Raw genomic sequence first — 19,242 nt, 5'->3', positions numbered from 1 at the left:
GGATAGGTGGTGAAATGGGGAGCAATGGTGATCTATGGGTTTTGTTTAACACAGTCAGGATTGGAAAAGGCACAAACATGCAGCCTATGTACAGTGATTATTTCCCAGAAGTCAATTCCTTTCACTCCTCCACAAATGGTTCTTTACCGATCAGGATGACAAAAAGAGAACTAGAACAAATGGAGGAGAAAGCCAATGAGTAAGAGGGAGATGAAAATCGTGAGAGAGGACAAAGAGAGTGAGAGAGAAACAAAGAGGGTGACAGAGATAAAGAGGGAGAGAGAGAGGCAAAGAGGGTGAGTGAGACAAAGGAGCTGAGAGGGACAAAGGGACTGAGAGACAGAGAGGGTGAGAGAGGGAGACAAAGGGTAAGAGAGACAGAGGCTGAGAGAGAGACAGAGAGGGTGAGAGAGAGAGAGACAAAGGGTGAGACAGACAGAGGCTGAGAGAGAGACAGAGAGGGTGAGAAAAAAACTAAGGGTAAGAGAGACAGAGGCTGAGAGAGAGACAGAGAGGTTGAGAGAGAGACATACAAAAGGTGAGACAGACAGAGGCTGAGAGAGAGAGACAGAGAGGGTAAGAGAAACAGAGGCTGAGAGAGAGAGAGACAGAGAGGGTGAGAGAGAGACAGAGAGGGTGAGAGAGAGAGACAAAGGGTGAGACAGACAGAGGCTGAGAGAGAGAGACAGAGAGGGTGAGAGAGAGACAGAGAGGGTGAGAGAGAGACAGAGAGGCTGAGAGAGAGACAGAGAGGGTGAGAGAGAGACATACAAAGCAAGAAGCAAGAGCAAAGCAGAGGAGGCAGTAAACTCCTGTATCTTATTGATAGATGGCCACTGAGTTTTCTCTAACAGATATGCCCCTAGGATAATAAAATGTGAGGCTGGATGAACACAGCCGGCCAAGCAGCATCTCAGGAGCACAAAAGCTGACGTTTCGGGCCTAGACCCTTCATCAGAGAGGGGGATGGGGTGAGGGAACTGGAATAAATAGGGAGAGAGGGGGAGGCGGACCGAAGATGGAGAGTAAAGAAGATAGGTGGAAAGAGTATAGGTGGGGAGATAGGGAGGGGATAGGTCAGTCCAGGGAAGACGGACAGGTTAAGGAGGTGGGATGAGGTTAGTAGGTAGGAAATGGAGGTGCGGCTTGGGGTGGGAGGAAGGGACGGGTGAGAGGAAGAACAGGTTAGAGAGGTAGAGACAGGCTGGGCTGATTTTGGGATGCAGTGGGTGGGGGGGAAGAGCTGGGCTGGTTGTGTGGTGCAGTGGGGGGAGGGGACGAACTGGGCTGGTTTAGGGATGCAGTAGGGGAAGGGGAGATTTTGAAACTGGTGAAGTCGACATTGATACCATTAGGCTGCAGGGTTCCCAAGCGGAACATGAGTTGCTGTTCCTGCAACCTTCGGGTGGCATCACTGTGGCACTGCAGGAGGCCCATGTCATCTAGAGAATGGGAGGGGGGGTGGAAATGGTTTGCGACTGGGAGGTGCAGTGGTTTGTTGCGAACTGAGCGGAGGTGTTCTGCAAACCGGTCCCCAAGCCTCCGCTTGGTTTCCCCAATGTAGAGGAAGCCGCACCGGGTACAGTGGATGCAGTATACCACATTGGCAGATGTGCAGGTGAACCTCTGCTTAATGTGGAATGTCATCTTGGGGCCTGGGATAGGGGTGACCAGCCCAGCTCTTCCCCCCCACCCACTGCATCCCAAAACCAGTCCAACCTGTCTCTGCCTCCCTAACCGGTTCTTCCTCTCACCCATCCCTTCCTCCCACCCCAAGCCGCACCCCCAGCTACCTACTAACCTCATCCCACCTCCTTGACCTGTCCGTCTTCCCTGGACTGACCTATCCCCTCCCTACCTCCCCACCTATACTCTCTCCACCTATCTTCTTTACTCTCCATCTTCGGTCCGCCTCCCCCTCTCTCCCTATTTATTCCAGTTCCCTCTCCCCATCCCCCTCTCTGATGAAGGGTCTAGGCCCGAAACGTCAGCTTTTGTGCTCCTGGGATGCTGCTTGGCCTGCTGTGTTCATCCAGCCTCACATTTTATTATCTTGGAATTCTCCAGCATCTGCAGTTCCCATTATCTCTGATTATCACTGCCCCAGGACATCTGATTTTACCGCGTACTAGCATCAATGTCAAATGGGTGTAAATAAACTAGGAGATCACACTAAGGCAGCAATATTTTTGCCATTCAAAGTTAAAGAATGGATATTTGTTCAGTGTCAGCAATTACACTAAATATAATACTGAATTAATATGGGTTAATGAGTGTAAATATTGAAAGAAACTCATTAAAGCTCTAAACAAACTCAAGTTGCTGAATAGCCAATTGTTATATCCAAAAATCAGCTAGTTTCGGGGGACAATTCAGATAAATGTGGTGCTATTTAATAGAATACAAATGCAAAGACAAGCAGTTTCACTTCCTGGTAAAACTGATGAATGGTAGAAACTGGGGCAAAGATAAACAATATACAAGTTGTTGAGACAAATGTGAAATATGGAAACTATTTTCACAGATCCTAGACACGAAATTAATACGAGCAAAGCACATGTCCTGACCAAACATTAAGCAATATTGATATACAGTGTCATCAATTAATCCTTTGCTGGCCATGCACCAAGGTTAAAAGAGGTTAATGACTGAACCATTTTAGGTATCTAAAGCTCAGTTAACTGTCCTACCTCTCGGTGTCTTAACTGGAAACTTTTCCCTTCTTGGTAGCAGTTGTAGGTTTTTAGAAGCATTAACAGTTCAGACCTAAAGACAAAAAAGCATCAACATATTATTAAATCTAAGAAGGGAGCTATTCTGTAGACAAACACAATATCAATAGTGCGATGTGGCTTGACATCCTTGATATCCATGTCGTGCCACTGGCAACTTGCAAAACAGCCCACAATCTCCAATGCTGAGGGGTCTTGTCACATGCTTGCAGTTAAGTCAGGAACAGACTGATTGTCCGGGGTGGTTCGGAGGCAAGTCAGTGTTGGGGGGTCAGCCAGAAAAGCAGTTTGAGTCAGAAAACACAGCAAGACCCAGAAACAGGAGTATGTGCTGCAAGATAAAGTAGGAAGACAAACAGGCCATTTCTAACGTGTCTAGGCTTTCTCTTCCCACTAGCTACAATCAGGAGCAACAAAGCCTTGCTTCATCTAACAGGTTTATGCTGTACAGGTACAAACAGTAGTCTTTGCTCTTCTTAGTGCTTGGAAATTGGTGCTCAATTCTGTAAAAGGACAACAAGTGGCAAAAACCTACTCCACTTGATCTCCACTGAACCTCACCCATCTTTTGATTGCATTGTGCCAGAACATTGAGGTTTCTCCCCAGAGGGGAGGACACATCTGTGTGATTGTACAAGGATGTCCTCCCACTCACTTTTCTTCAGCAACACATTGTGAGCATATTAGCCAGTGCTGTAAGCAGCGAAGATTCAGCTTCAGTAATCATCAAAATGCAAGATCAACGAGAAAGGATCACTTATGAAATGTGACAAAAATCTAATCAGATGAATTTGAATTACTGAAGAGACACATTTTTCCAGGCTATCCAGAATTCCAGCAAGTTCATTATACAAGCAAGTTATATGTACTCATATTGGTGGAATATTTGATCTTTCATTCAGTTTAAAAGCTCAATGGTTGTGGTGATATAGTCAATAATTAGAGAAGTGCAAACCTCAATGTAGTCATATTTAAATCTCATGTTTGACCATGATTTCTCCAGACTGTGTACAGTTACAGCATTACATAGCTGTAAGATAAGTACTGCTAAACAGGAAGTTCAAAGTCAGAAGAGATTAGGTATCATTTCCTCTCACGAATGTATTCAATATCTTTATTAAGAAATATAAATGTGTACAATATTTTTATGAGTTAGGAAAATGGAATAAAACAATATTTAAGAAGTATGGCAATAAAATTGTTCAGTTATATGTTACGATCCAAACTTTGGAAAGGTCAAATCCCAGAACGAAATGTGGACTGAAAGATTTTTTAAAAATTAATTTTCTGATAAATAGTCATGTAGTCTAAATGTCTTTCAAACATTGTAATTGCTGCAGAGTTTCTTTAACAAGAGAAGTGCATTTCAGAAAAAAAGCATAAACAAAAGCATAACAAAGCTACCTAGGTATAGAACAAAGTTTGACAGATCTTAAACTACGCTGCAGAACAAAGTCTTATCTATTCCCTTATACCATTACTTTTCAGAAATTACTCTCTTATAACAAATCCTTAACTTCAGCACAGCAGATTCTCCCCAGTTCCTTCTTTTGAACTGCAAAGCCTTGCATGGATACTCTCAAAACTGGAAGTTGAGACTTCCTTAGTTTTTTAAATAACCTAGAGATTTCTAACCAAACACTCAGTGTTGAAGTTTCACAAACTACATTTGTAAGGGGCAAAACAAAGTTACTGGAAAAGCTCAGCAGGTCTGGCAGCATCCGTGAAGGGGAAAACAGAGTTAACGTTTCCGGTCCGGTGCAGTTCTGAGGAAGGGTCACCGGACCTGAAACGTTAACTCTGTTTTCTCCTTCACTGATGCTGCCAGACCTGCTGAGCTTTTCCAGCAACTTCGTTTTTGCTCCCCATCTGATGCTATTTTAAGTCTAAACTCTAAATACAAAACATCGCACACATTTTGTCAGACATCAAAGCAGTATAAGTAATGCAGAACATATCATGTATGTTGTGATAGGGAGCACCACAACAACAAGTTTCAGTAGTGAGAAAAACTCATGCTAAAGAGTGATGAAGGTGACGCAAGCAACAGTCATCTCACATATCTTCATCTTCAGTCAAACACTAATCTGATCAGGTGTAATCCCAAAGAATGATTTTCCAGATCATTTCTCTTTCTGGATGAATAAAGGAACAAATAAAGCAATAGGTCATCTTGAAATCTGGGACTAAAACAGTCCCATCAGTAAAGGCCACAGTTCTTCATTTTAAATGTAGGAACAAAAGGATTGCCAGATGAAGAATGACTGAGGTCATCTCATTCAAATTTTGACTTTCCTTGTATTTTCATGACACAATGAGAACAGGTTTGTTGACTGATCTTTGGCTATTAGCCTGTAAAAGGCCCAGTCATGATGTGAGGAAAACTCTAGTGGTAAAATTCTTTGGAAACCCATAGTTCCCCAATCACTTTCATTCTCCAAGCATCGCATCACTTACCATAAACATTTAAATATGTCTCCATTTTGCCATAAAATATATCTAAAAACAAATCCTAAACAAATTTATTGAGCTTTTGTTTGATTTAATAAATGATTTCACCAACCCCGTAAGGATTCTGTTCCATAGATTCACCGCTCACTCAAAGATATACAAGTTCCACATATTCATTTGTGATATTATCTCCTCCCAAATGGCCATGTTTTCTGGCTCTACTGTTCTGCATGCGGTGAAATAGTTTAGGACGGTCTGTACTACCTAGCACCCTTAAAACGCTTCAGTCTCCCTGGCAGAACTATGGCTATTTTCTGCTTATTTAAGTCAATATAACTTCATCAGGTCATAGCCAAGTTGTTAGGTAGCAATCCTGAAAAAGGCCAAAGAAACTGGGAAAAATTAACATTGCCTGTTTTGAACTACATATCCTGGTGGATTTGTAACGACAATGCTCAGAGAAAATGTTGATGACACCAACCCTGCTGAGCTGAATGAGAATATAAAAAGCTTTTGATGGACGGAAATTAGAAGATCAGAAACAAACGTCTGTATTACAAAAAAAAACAAGGTTGCGCATGTCAACACTTACTTTGAAATACATTTGTCTTCACTGATTTTAACAAAAGTCGTTTGTTGATTTCCTTCCATGGCTATTTGTATTGGACACGCTTAGAAATATGAATCTACATGAAACAAAAGGAAAACTCAATTAGAATCAAGCAACTATTTCCTGTTGATAGCAATTTAATTGTCCGGGGGCCAATTAGCTCAACTGACCAGAGTGTGATGTAGAATGATGCCAAAGATCAGTCACTGTGATGGTTGTGGTAGGTTTTGTATTCATTCACAGAACGAGGACATCGCTGGCAAGGCCAGTCTTTATTGCCCATCCCTAATTGCCCCTGAGTGCTGTGGGTCTGCAGTGACATGCAGACCAGACAAGACAAGGACAGCAGTTTCCTTCCATAAAAGACACGAGTGAACAGGATGCGTTTTTTTCAACAATTGGCAATGGATTCATGGTCATCAGAAGACTGCTAATTCCAGATTTGTTTTTTAATTGAATTCAAATTCCATCACTTACAGTGGTGGGATTCCCCAGAACATTTCCTGGATCTCTGGATTAATAGTTGACTGACAATGTCAGTCGGCTATCCCCTCCAATTGATGGAGGATCTGCCTCCTTGCCTGGTCCACTCCAAACCATGTATACAGTTATCTTTCTCTAATAAGGCTGGTCCTTCATGTATCAGGGTTCGGGTGCCATGGCTAATTGCTTAAGTCAATTTACCTTTCTTCAAATCATACAATCATACAGTGCAGAAGAGGCCCTTCAGCCCATTGAGTCTGCACCAACATGTTGGGAATACCCGAACTTCAGACTAATCTTAGTTATCAGCACAGGGCCGTAGTCTTGAATGTTATGATGAGCCAAGTGCTCATTTAGGTACCTGCACCCACCATCTCATCAGGAAGTTTATTCCAAATGTGAACCACCCCCTGTGTAAAAAAGTTGCTATATCTTTTCTAAATCTCTCTTTTCTCACCTTAAAAATGTGTCCCCTCGTCTTCAAATTCCTCATCTTAGCGAAAAGACAACCGCCATTAACTCTATCTATACCTTTCATTATTTAATAAACTTCTATCAGGTCGCCTCTCAACCTTCTACACTGCAGTGAAAAAAGTCTGAGCCTATCCAGCCTTTCCTTATGACTGAAACCTTCCATACCCAGTAACATCCTGGTTAATCACTTCTGAACCCACTCCAGTTTGATAACATCCTTCCTTGAGCCATAATCTGGTAAGGGAACTACACCACGCACAGAAGCTTGTTAATAATATGCAGTAGCACAAGGTAAAATATGATGACAGTTTACACAACTTTGCCAAGGCCAATATATTTTCCTTAAGTTTTGGAAATTCAGACTAAAAGCTGTTAAGTAGAATTTAACACAGCTGTAAAACAACTTCTATTCGCTACATCGAGAGCAGGGGAATACAGAAGTCCAACATTATATTAGTCTTTTTGTTACTTTTTCTGTATGTTCATAATATTTTAATGGTCTATGTTCATAGACTCCCAAGTATCTTTGAACTCCACTATTTCTAGCAATTGACTGTTTATAAATCTCATTTTCATTCCAATCCTCATGCTTGCTGATAAAGAAATGGGCTTGCCTCATTTTTACCACAAAACCTAATCCATTGATGTTTCTTTGCCATTTTCTTTTCTTTCTTCAATACTAGTGAGTTTTGAGAAGATTTGTAGCTCTGGTTGAGGTTCTGGATGTAAGTTTGCTCGCTGAGCTGGAAGGTTCGTTTTCAGATGTTTCATCACCATTCTAGGTAACATCATCAGTGAACCTCTGGTTTTATGTTCTACTTTCAATTTATGTGTTTAGGTTTCCTTGGGTTGGTGATGTCATTTCCTGTTCTTTTTCTCAGAGGGTGGTAGATGGACTCCAAATCAATGTGTTTGTTGATGGAGTTCCGGTTGGAATGCCAAGCTTCTAGGAATTCTTGTGCGTGTCTCTGTTTGGCTTGTCCTAGAATGGTGACGAAACGTCTGAAAATGAACCTTCCAGCTCAGCGAGCAAACTTACATTCTTCAATACTGTTTACAATGCTGCTAATCCTTGTTTCCTTGGCAAACTTGGGAATTGGGTTTCAATTCTATCATCTAAATCATTCACAAATGGTATATAGTTGAAGTCGTTCGACACATATCTTCACCTCCTACCAACTAGAATAGTTTCTCTGCCTCCTTTCACTCTGACGATTCCCTAATCAGTTCAATAATGTTGCGTTTAAATCCATGAGGTTCAACTCTAATGAAAACTTTGTTACCAGGGTCTTTATTGTGCACCTTTTAGAAGTCCAAATGACCGGTGTGCATTGATAGATCCTTGTCCACTACAGCAGCCAAATCTTCAAAACATATTCGATCAGAGTCAAAGAAATAATCTAGCCTTTATGAATCCATCTGGCTCTAAATTTCAGAATATTCCATTACACTACCTTTCATAGATTCTAACAGGTTTCTTGACAATAAATGTGAGGCTAACTTATGTACAATTTATTGGTTTCAATTTCAACTTTCCTGAAAAGCAAGGCAGCATGTGAATGTGAAGAACTAACTTCTTCCTGCAGAGAACTTTAAAAAGTTATTTTTAGGAAGTTTGCAATGGTCTTGTCCACATCAATAAAGTCATGGGATAGAAACCATCAGAACCTGGGGTTTGAGATAATGGGAACTGCAGATGCTAGAGAATCAGAGATAACAAAGTGTGGAGCTGGATGAACACAGCAGGCCAAGCAACATCTTAGGAGCACAAAAGCTGACGTTTCGGGCCTCTGATGAATGGTCTAGGCCCGAAACGTCAGCTTTTGTGCTCCTAAGATGTTGCTTGGCCTGCTGTGTTCATCCAGCTCCACACTTTGTTATCTCTTAGGACCTGGGGCTTGTCTCTCTTTGGTGTGTTTCAAAATAATTTATTCATTCCTATCATTTAGGCAACATTGGTGAGTCACCATCACTGATTCAGTTTTACTTTTACTGGAGTGCCACCATACTCTTCCTTTACTGTCAATACAGTTCAGTTTATTTGACTTGATTTGATAGTATACATATACATTTGGTAGAACGAGACTTGAGTGTCACTGATAAGAGGCATATTTTGTCAAATTCTTCCATTTGCACTCATCAGGACAATTTGTACAAGTAACAATTTAAGGAGAAACCCAACATTTACACTGTACGAAAGGAACACACTGATTGTTTGGCAATTGGATTATATTGCAAATGGTGTTGACCGAAGACCGCACAATTAATGAGGATCACCAGAATGGGAAAGGTAGGGCCAAAAAATCAGGAGTCCCCTGAATGAGAAAAGATTTGAAGATTAAAATGAAAAAAATCGGTGTGCTTACAACAGGTGTGACATACAAAATACAATGGAAAACACTCTGAGAACATAAGGTTCGGAGGAGGAGTGAAAAATCAAATTCAAAAAGCAAAGAGTTAGTAGGAAGAGGGGCTGGCAATAAACATAAAAGAGAACCCCAAAAGTCTCCTGCAAGTATACTAACAATAAAAGTGTGGTAAAAGGAAGATTGTGGCTGATTATGAGATCACAATTGGATCAAAAGTAAATAAAAATATGTACCAAAAAGAAACACAAATAGGCTATCCAACCGGCTGCACATTCCAGATTCTCCTGTGCTATCCCTATACTCCATGATATCATTAACAGCCAGAAGTCAATCAATCAATCAATCTCTGTCTTGAATATACTCAATAATTAGCATTCTACAGCCCTCTGGGATAGGCAGCTCCGAAGTTTCAGCACCTTCTGAATGAAGAAGTTCCTTCTTAGCTCAGTCTCAAATGGCACAGTCCTAATTCTGAGACACTGCCCCTGTTCAGCACCTTCACCTCCCAAAAGGAAGCAAGGGAAAACTTTCATTCTGCACCCTTTCTCACTCAGTCCAGTCCTTCCATATATTTTAAAGTTTCAATGAGATGAACTCTCATCGTTCTAAAAACTCTAGAGAGTTCTGAGCTAGTTTCTCCAACATCTCATGTCATAGAACAGTTCCACCACCTGAAGAATTAACTTAGTGATCCTCCATTTTGGTGATGCTTTGTTATGGCGAGTATGTCCTCCCTTTGGTAAGCAGACCAAAACAACATACTAAGTGCAGTCTCACCAAGATCCTATAAAATTGAAGCAAATATCCTTGACTCGTGCACTCAGCCATGTGACTTTTAATTTCATTCATGGGATGAGGGCATTGCTGGTGGGCCAGCATTTATTTTTCTCCCTAGCTGCCTTTGAGATGGTGGTGGTGAGCTGCTTTCTTGAACTGCTGCAATCCATGGGCTGTAGGTAGACCCACTAGTGCCGCTAGGGAGGAAATTCCAGGATTTTGACCCAGTGAAACTGTTGGAATGATGATATATTTCCAAGTCAGGATGGTGAGTGCCTTGGATGGAAACTTGCAGATGGTGACATTCCATGTATCTGTTGCCCTTGTCCTTTCAGATGGGAGAAGTTGTAGGGTGATGTCTAAGAAATCTTGGTGAATTTCTGTAGTGATCTTGTAGAACATACACACTGCCGATCACCGAATGTGGGTGGTGGAAGGAGTGGATGTTTGTGGCTCTGGTGCCAGTTAAGCAGGCTTCTTTGTCCTGGATGGTGTCAAACTTCTTGACTGTTGAAGCTGCACTCATCCAGGCAAGTGGGGTTCATTCCATCACACTCCTGACTTGTGCCTGGTAGATGTGAATGGCCTCTGACCTGGTGTCATAACCTCTATAATCTGTATAACCTCTGTATTTATATGGCTAGTCTGGTTGAATTTCTGGTCAATAGAAACCTTCAGGGTGCTGATAGTTGGGGGAATTCAGTGATGGTAACACCAGTGAATGTCAAGATATGATAATTAGATTGTTCTTACTGGAGATAGTCATTGCCTGGCACTTCCATAGTGCCAATGGTATTATTTGTCAGCCCAATTCTGGATATTGTACAGGTCTTGCTGCATTTGAACATGCCTCGGCATCTCAGAAGTTGTAAATGGTGCTGAATGCTGTGCAATCATTTGCGAACATTCCCACATCTGACTTTATGATGGAGGAAGGTCATGGATGAAGCAACTGATGGTGCTAGGGTCCAGGACACCACTCTAGGGAACTCAAGCACAGATGTCAACAAAGATGTCCCACAACTCTGTTCACATGGCCATCCTCTTAATGATTTTATACAATGTAGGCACGATTTTGAAATCCTTTTTAAATTTATTTTTATACACACTTTCTGTTGCTCTGTTTTGTCAACTTTTGTTGATCTCTGTATCTCAGTCATCAGGATCCATATGACTTTTCTGTATTAGTACGTGATTTCACTTTTATCTGTGTTGTCCCTTAACACTTGTAACATGCCTAGCCTTTAAAAGAAAAGAAGTGCTTATTTCCTTGCACTGAACAGACAACTTCCTTTTGCACTTTTCTCCCCACAGGTTACAGGTGTTGCAGCAAGATAAGCTTTTATTGTTCAGCTTAATCTTTTACGATTAATTTTCAACATGACCATAAAAAGTTGGTGCTTATTGATTGTGGGCCTTGACTATGGATAATTAACCAGAGTGAAACCATTCAGTTTGTCTAGTTTCTGTAAAGGATGTCACCAACAAACAGAACTTCTGGAGCACTGACCTTTACATTGCCGACGCCAGATGCCAACTCTCCGACACCACCTCCTACCGCCCCCTCGATCATGACCCCACACCCGAGCACCAAACCATCATCTCCAACACCAGTCATGACCTCATCGCCTCATGGGACCTCCCACCCACAGCCTCCAACCTCATTGTTCCCCAACCCCGCACCGCCCGTTTCTATCTCCTTCCCAAAATCCACAAACCTGCCTGCCCTGGTCGACCCATCGTCTCAGCCTGCTCCTGACCCACCGAACTCATCTCCACATATCTGGACTCCATTTTCTCCCCTTTGGTCCAGGAACTCCCGACCTACGTCCGTGACACCACCCACACCCTCCACCTCCTCCAGGACTTCCAATTCCCTGGCCCCCAGTCCCTATACACCTGTATTCCGCATGCAGATGGCCTCAAGGCCCTCCGCTTCTTCCTGTCCCGCAGGCCCGACCAGTCCCCCTCCACCGACACCCTCATCCGCCTAGCCGAACTCGTCCTCACCCTCAACAACTTCTCTTTCGATTCCTCCCACTTCCTACAGACAAAGGGGGTGGCCATGGGCACCCGCATGGGCCCCAGCTATGCCTGCCTCTTTGTAGGTTACGTGGAACAGTCCCTCTTCCGCACCTACACAGGCCCCAAACCCCACCTCTTCCTCCGTTACATTGATGACTGTATCGGCGCCGCCTCTTGCTCCCCAGAGGAGCTCGAACAGTTCATCCACTTCACCAACACCTTCCACCCCAACCTTCAGTTCACCTGGGCCATCTCCAGCACATCCCTCACCTTCCTGGATCTCTCAGACTCCATCTCAGGCAACCAGCTTGTAACTGATGTCCATTTCAAGTCCACCGACTCCCACAGCTACCTAGAATACACCTCCTCCCACCCACCCTCCTGCAAAAATTCCATCCCCTATTCCCAATTCCTCTGCCGCATCTGCTCCCACAATGAGGCATTCCACTCCCGCACATCCCAGATGTCCAAGTTCTTCAAGGACCGCAACTTTCCCCCCACAGTGGTTGAGAACGTCCTTGACCGCGTCTCCCGCATTTCCCGCAACACATCACTCACACCCCGCCCCCGCCACAACCGCCCAAAGAGGATCCCCCTCGTTCTCACACCAACCTCCGGATACAACGCATCATCCTCCGACACTTCCGCCATCTACAATCCGACCCCACCACCCAAGACATTTTTCCATTCCCACCCCTGTCTGCTTTCCGGAGAAACCACTCTCTCCGTGACTCCCTTGTTCGCTCCACACTGCCCTCCAACCCCACCACACCCAGCACCTTACCCTGCAACCGCAGGAAATGCTACACTTTCCCCCACACCTCCTCCCTCACCCCTATCCCAAGCCCCAAGATGACTTTCCACATTAAGCAGAGGTTCATCTGCACATCTGCCAATGTGGTACACTGCATCCACTGTACCCGGTGTGGCTTCCTCTATATTGGGGAAACCAAGCGGAGGCTTGGGGACCGCTTTGCAGAACACCTCCGCTCGGTTCGCAATAAACAACTGCACCTCCCAGTCGCAAACCATTTCCACTCCCCCTCCCATTCTTTAGACGACATGTCCATCATGGGCCTCCTGCAGTGCCACAATGATGCCACCCGAAGTTTGCAGGAACAGCAATTCATATTCCGCTTGGGAACCCTGCAGCCCAATGGTATCAATGTGGACTTCACCAGCTTCAAAATCTCCCCTTCCCCCACCGCATCCCAAAACCAGCCCAGTTCGTCCCCTCCCCCCACTGCACCACACAACCAGCCCAGCTCTTCCCCTCCATCCACTGCATCCCAAAACCAGTCCAACCTGTCTCTGCTTCCCTAACCTGTTTTGCTCTCACCCATCCCTTCCTCCCACCCCAAGCCGCACCTCCATCTTCTACCTACTGGCCTCATCCCACCTCCTTGACCTGTCCGTCTTCCCTGGACTGACCTATCCCCTCCCTACCTCCCCACCTACACTCTCCTCTCCACCTATCTTTTTTTCTCTCCATCTTCGGTCCGCCTCACCCTCTCTCCCTATTTATTCCAGAACCCTCACGCCATCCCCCTCTCTGATGAAGGGTCTAGGCCCGAAACGTCAGCTTTTGTGCTCCTGAGATGGTGCTGGACCTGCTGTGTTCATCCAGCTTCACACTTTATTATCTAGAACTTCTCAAAAAGCATTCACAATTGCAGTGAAAAGTGGGCTGCATGGCTGCCTATCCTTTTGCACTTGCACGCAAAGAATGCACTGTTTCGACACAGCAATTTTTCATTCACAGGTGCCCACGCTTGTTCATGAAGTGGCCACCCATCTGCTGGGCCAGTACAACAGTGTGTCTACGATCACATATCTTGTGCCACCGTATCATTTCAGTTCCCGTATCTGAGCATTTCAGTCCTCTAAACTCTCTTACTGCCACTCCATCCATTGGTATGTGCATTGCAGGGAAGAGCACTCAATTGGCAGCACTCTTCCCCAAGAGTCAGGCAGCTGTGTCCATCCCCGCTTCTGAATTGAGAAGATCACATTTCGTCTCCAAGACACCGGGGACTAGCAGGGGACACCGCACCAAAATTGCCAATACACTCATCGTATTCTAGGCCCAAGAGCCAGATGTTTTGCATTGTAGGTCACAGGGTATTTACAATTGCCTTAGTTAACATTAAAGGTCACTGTTTAAAAATAAGGTATTGCCCATTTAAGACAGATATAATGAGAACACTTTCTCAGGGGGTTGAGAGTATTTGGAACTCTCTTCCTCAAAAAATGATGGAAGGAGAGTCTTTGAATGTTTTTAAGGCAGAAGCAGTAAAAGGATGGCTGTGATTATGGAGTATTCAGGTCAACTTTAATCTTACTGAAGCTTCGACAAGATCAAGGAGCTGAGTATTTTGCTCTTAATATGAATCCATTTGATCCTATCCCAATGGGCAGCCTTTCGTAGAAGGCTACTACCCTGCAATTGGGCACATGAAACATACACATGGAAGGGATAAGAGAGCATCTAGCTCCATTCAAAAGGAGGCTAAAAAAGGAAATGAAAAATAATTGTAAAAAAGCAAAAGAAAACTCATGTAATCAAAATTATACTGAAAAAGTGTGAAGCAAAATTGGAATGGGCAATAAAAGTGAAAGAGAGAATAGGAAGCGTAACTGAATCAGAAACAAAATTGTAAACTCAGAATTGCAGATTAATTTGTTTCAATTATTACGTGGAGATAGGTTGATGGCTTGATTACGATAAAATGCCATTTGATCTAATGAGCTGTAATCATAGAGGTAGAGATATGTTCATGATTCAGAGAATGCAGTCATTGATTCCATCAGATTCAGAGTTGGTCACAGGCCACATCCAGGCTATTGCTGACAGGTTTCAAAATAAGAAACATTGACTAATGAGAGTTTTTTTAAAAAATGGAGGTTTTTCACTTTGACGAGGTCCGTACAAGTTCCATGGGGAATCACTAATTAATCTCCTCAGGGATTGTTGAGTATGAGTTCCCTTGGTAACAGGCAATGGCCCGCCTAACTGGAACTCATCACCTAAGCCCTTCATAAAGCAGACCCAGAGATGGGTCTGCAGAACTGTCTATCCGGAGCTGGGACTAGCCTATTTACGCCACCTGTAGTGGCTCTACTTTGGTGTCCAATAATAAACAGGTCAGGTTTCTTGAGTTATTACAACAGCCAAGTTTGAAAATCTCAATCCTGTCTTAATGGAGAAATAGCAATGAGAAATGCACACGTTCAACAAAAAGGAGTCACACAAAAGATTTTCCATTTTCTTTGACAACCCAATTACTTCCAGTGGCAGTGACATTTTATTTTGTTCCCAAGGTGTTAGCATTGCCATCATTTATTGTCAATCCCTAACTATCCTTGAAAAGGTAGTGGTGAGCCACCTTTCTCCAAGTGATCCAGCCATTGTACTGTAAATTTGCTACAGTGCTATGCAGAAGGCAACTTCAGGTTTTGGACCTGGTAACAGGGTTATATCCCAAAATCAGAACGGTGCATAAGTTGGAGAGGAATTTGCAAGTGAGGGTGCTTCGGTACATCTGCTGCCTGTGTCCTTGGTGATAGAGGTTGTGGGTTTGGAAGGTGTTGTTGAAGGGGCATTGGCAGTGCAACTGAGGATCCAAATAACCAATACCTGTAAATATGGAAGATGGAACAAGTGATGAACTTAGTGAAATTTTTAAAAAATTGATTCATTAATGGGATGAGGGCATCAGTGGCTAGGTCAGTACTTATTGCCCAGCGCGCTGTTAAGAGTCAATCGCATTGCTGTGGGTCTGGAGTCACATATAAGCCAAAGCAGGTAAGAATGGCAGCTTCCTTCCCTAAAGGGCATTAGAGAGCCAGAAGTAGACAATGGACTCATAGTCATCATTAGGTCCCTAATTCCAGATTTCTTCACTGAATTCAAATCCCACCATCTGCTGTGTTGGGATTTGAACCTGGGTGCCCAAAACTTTAGCTGGGTCTGTGGATTAACAGTCCAGTGATAATATCACTAGACCATTACCTCCCTTAGAAAATCACTGAAGAAGCAGTACTCAGCAAACTGATGAAACTACAGTTTGACAAGTCTCTGAGAATTGGGAATAGTCAGAATGGTTTTGTAAAATGGAAAACATTGCATACCCAATTTATTGCTGCATTCTGAAGAAGCACCCTGTGCAGTGGCTAATGAACAGCCTGTTGGTGAACTGTACTTGTATTTCCAGAATGCACTCGCCAAGGTTCCAAATGAAAGTTAAAACAAAGAACTGGAGATGCTGGAGAAACTCATCAGCAAAGAAAGGCAGCATTTGTAGCAAGAAAACCAGAGTTCATGATTCAGATCCAGCGATCAGGGAAGTGCCACTGGACTTAAAATGTTAACTTTAATTTTTCCAAGTCAAAGGTTACTGTGTTAATTAGCAGCTCCAGGTATAAGGGACAAGGTATGAGGATGGATAGACAATTGGCTGTCTAGCAGGTAACAGAGATTATGCATAAATTGGGTTATTTTAGATTGGCAACATGTAACAAATAGTCCCACAGAGGCCAATATTGGGACTTGGACTTCTTACAATTCATTTGAATGAGTTAAATGAGGGAATTGAAGGTACGGTGGTCAAAGTTGCAGTTGACACATAGATAGGTTGTAAATATGTTGTGAAGCTGACAGAACAACGACGCAGAGTGATATGGATAGGTTAAGTGAGTGGGCAAAAACAAAATTGTTTCAAGGAAGGACGTATATTGCACTGGAGGCTGCTCAAAGAAAGTTCACTTGATTGATTGATCAGGTTGTGTCATGAGGAAAGGGTGGACGGGATAGGCATGGTTTCAGAAGTGCAAGGAGTGATCTGATTGAAGCATAAACTGAATGCTCCTGACAAGGTGGGAATGGACAGAAATTGTACTCTTGTGGGTAGACCCAAAGCCTGGGACACTGTTTTAAAATGTGGGGTTGTCCTTATAGGGCAGAGATGGCAAGACTCTTTTTCTCTCATGCGACTTTAGAGTTCTGCCTCAGAAGGTGACAGAGATGGGGTCATTGAACGTTTTCAAGGTGGAAATGGGTTCGTGTTAGGAAGGAAAATCAAGAGATACTAGGCATAGATGAGAATGTGGGCTTTGGAACACAAACAGATCTGCAATGATCTTACTGAATGGCAGAACAGGATTGAAGGGCCGAATGGCCACTTGCTGCTCCTAATTCATGTGGTCATATTTTGTGAAAGTACACATTGGTACCAGGGTGGGTGTGGGACTGACCGCTGATGATGGGAAATGGGGTGCCTAAGAAATGGAGTGCTTTGTCCTGGATGGTATTGAACTTCTGGAATGTTGCTGGAGCTGACCTGCACAAATCCAGGCAAGTAAACTATTGCAGTCCTGGTTCATCCTTTGTAGATGGCAGGTAGACTTTCAGGAGTTGAGGTGAGAGTTCAGTGCTATAGAACTCCCAGACTTTGACCTGCTCTTGTAGCAACAATGCTCCTAAGGCTGGTTTAGTTGAGGTCTGTTCTGGTCAATAGTAAGCCCCATGACTTTGATGGTATGGGAATCAATAATAGTAACCCCTTGGCATCCAATGCTGAGATGGTTACTGGCCCTTGTGGAATCAGAAGTGAGTATCAGTGAACAAATGTCACTTGACAGCTCTCGTAATGACATCTCCCATCACCTTGTAGATCAAGACTGACATGGCAGTAATTGGCCAGGTTGGATTTTTGTGAACAAGGGTATACCTGGAAATTTTCCATCTTGTTGGGTAGACACCAGTGGTATAGCTGTAATGGAAAAGTTTGATTAAGGTGTGGCTATCTCTGAACGATATTTAAAGTAAAATCAAAACCAAGATTCACAAAAGCTATTTGGCGAAACTCGTGAGGATATCAAATTATATCCAAGTGCTGGTATAATCGAAGTCCACTGATAAAAGTTTATTGTTTTAAAACATCTGTTCAAGCTTTTCACACTAATCCTAAGGAAGTTTCACAACAGCAACAAAAATATTACAGATTGGCTGAAGCATTACTGCTTATAACAAATAATGTAAATTCACACAGAATTAAATTCCATAACAAATAAAAATAATTACAAGATATTTTTAATACTATGACAAGGATGCATAGATCAAGGAAACTGCAATTAACAAACAGAATCCAGGACGCCAGTCTTTGGAAAACTTCATTTTTTTACGGACCACATGACTAGCAACCAGTAGCAAACTGTCATAAACCCCTCCGATATAAATTGACACGAAGGAAGCAATACTCCACGGTAAGCTTCAGAATACAATTGCTTCTAACATCTACCCCAAACAAGAGAGGCAAGCAAAATCTTTCAAACGCCTGAGACAGTTAAAAAGGTTTGTACATAGTGGATTTCAAACGAGGTAGAAATGCAACTTAATGTGTAATATATAAAGTTAACAGGTGTATATTTCTCAGGTAGAATCAGGTATTTCGGTGATCTGTTGCTGACTTCCATGAGCCATGTTAAATCAATTTGATGCTATTAACTGAGATGCATTGTTTCAGGTCAACCTGAGTGAAAAGCTCGAGCTCTTAATTGGTCTCAGCTCTTGTAAAGAAGGTGCTGTGTGCTTTGATCGAGACATTCATTGAGAAGCTTAAACGAGAAAAAATAGTGGCATATTAATGGATAGGCATGGTTTCAGAGGTTTTTTTGCAAGGAGAATGTAGATGTTATGCGAAGCAGTCACCCAGCCTACGCTTTGTTTCCCCAATGTCAAGGAGGCCACATTGTGAGCAGCGAATGCAGTAGACGAGATTCTGGGAAGTGCAGGTCAAGTGCTGCTTCACCTGGAAGATATGTTTGGGCCATATTAATTTATTTAATTAGCTGGGGTCACAGATTTAAATTTTTGGAGATGAGATGAAATGCCATGTTGGGGAGGGAATGAGGAAAAACTTATCTCTGTAATGAGTGCTAATGACTGGGTACCTGCTGCCTATGAGGGTTATGGAAGTGAAAACTGAATGATTTGAAAATAAACTGATGTTCACTTGAATGCAGTGAACCTATAGAGCTACACAGATAGAGCAAGGGAAGGGAACTGATTGGATTGCTCTACAGTAAGGGCACAAATGGCCACCATCTGTGACAAAACTATTCTGTAAATGCTGTAAATAATATCATATGATTAAATTTAATGCTTTGAAATAATTATTCCAGTGACAAAGTAAAAGCTGAAAAATGGATCACAGACTGCCCATTTGGACATTGATGTTGATTTTATGGAGTGCATACTTCTCCAGTGGTAAGTATTGAACTTCCCATCACTTTATTTTAAATATCATCTGACCATTACATC

The 19,242-nt window shown here is 43.0% G+C and overlaps 1 protein-coding gene across 10 annotated transcripts in view; it reads right to left on the bottom strand.

Moving 5' to 3' along the window:
* The window catches only part of rassf4a (Ras association domain family member 4a), a 199,285-nt gene that overhangs the window by 81,617 nt on the left and 98,426 nt on the right, over positions 1 to 19,242 (bottom strand). For 6 of the 10 annotated variants that reach the window (XM_059640308.1, XM_059640315.1, XM_048563390.2 and 3 more), the window contains 2 exons: positions 5,776 to 5,869; positions 2,691 to 2,766 (listed from right to left, as the gene is read on the bottom strand). In XM_059640308.1, the coding sequence (XP_059496291.1) occupies positions 2,691 to 2,766; positions 5,776 to 5,834 (135 nt within the window). In that variant the 5' untranslated portion in view covers positions 5,835 to 5,869. The remainder of the gene's footprint in view (positions 1 to 2,690; positions 2,767 to 5,775; positions 5,870 to 19,242) is intronic. The other 4 variants (XM_059640312.1, XM_048563396.2, XM_059640314.1 and 1 more) reach the window with 1 other exon arrangement.

This window comes from Stegostoma tigrinum, chromosome 37 (genome assembly GCF_030684315.1).
Source record: "Stegostoma tigrinum isolate sSteTig4 chromosome 37, sSteTig4.hap1, whole genome shotgun sequence".
Taxonomy (NCBI): domain Eukaryota; kingdom Metazoa; phylum Chordata; class Chondrichthyes; order Orectolobiformes; family Stegostomatidae; genus Stegostoma; species Stegostoma tigrinum.
Note: the sequence above shows the minus strand (reverse complement) of the source record. Positions and strands in the feature narration are given on the sequence as shown.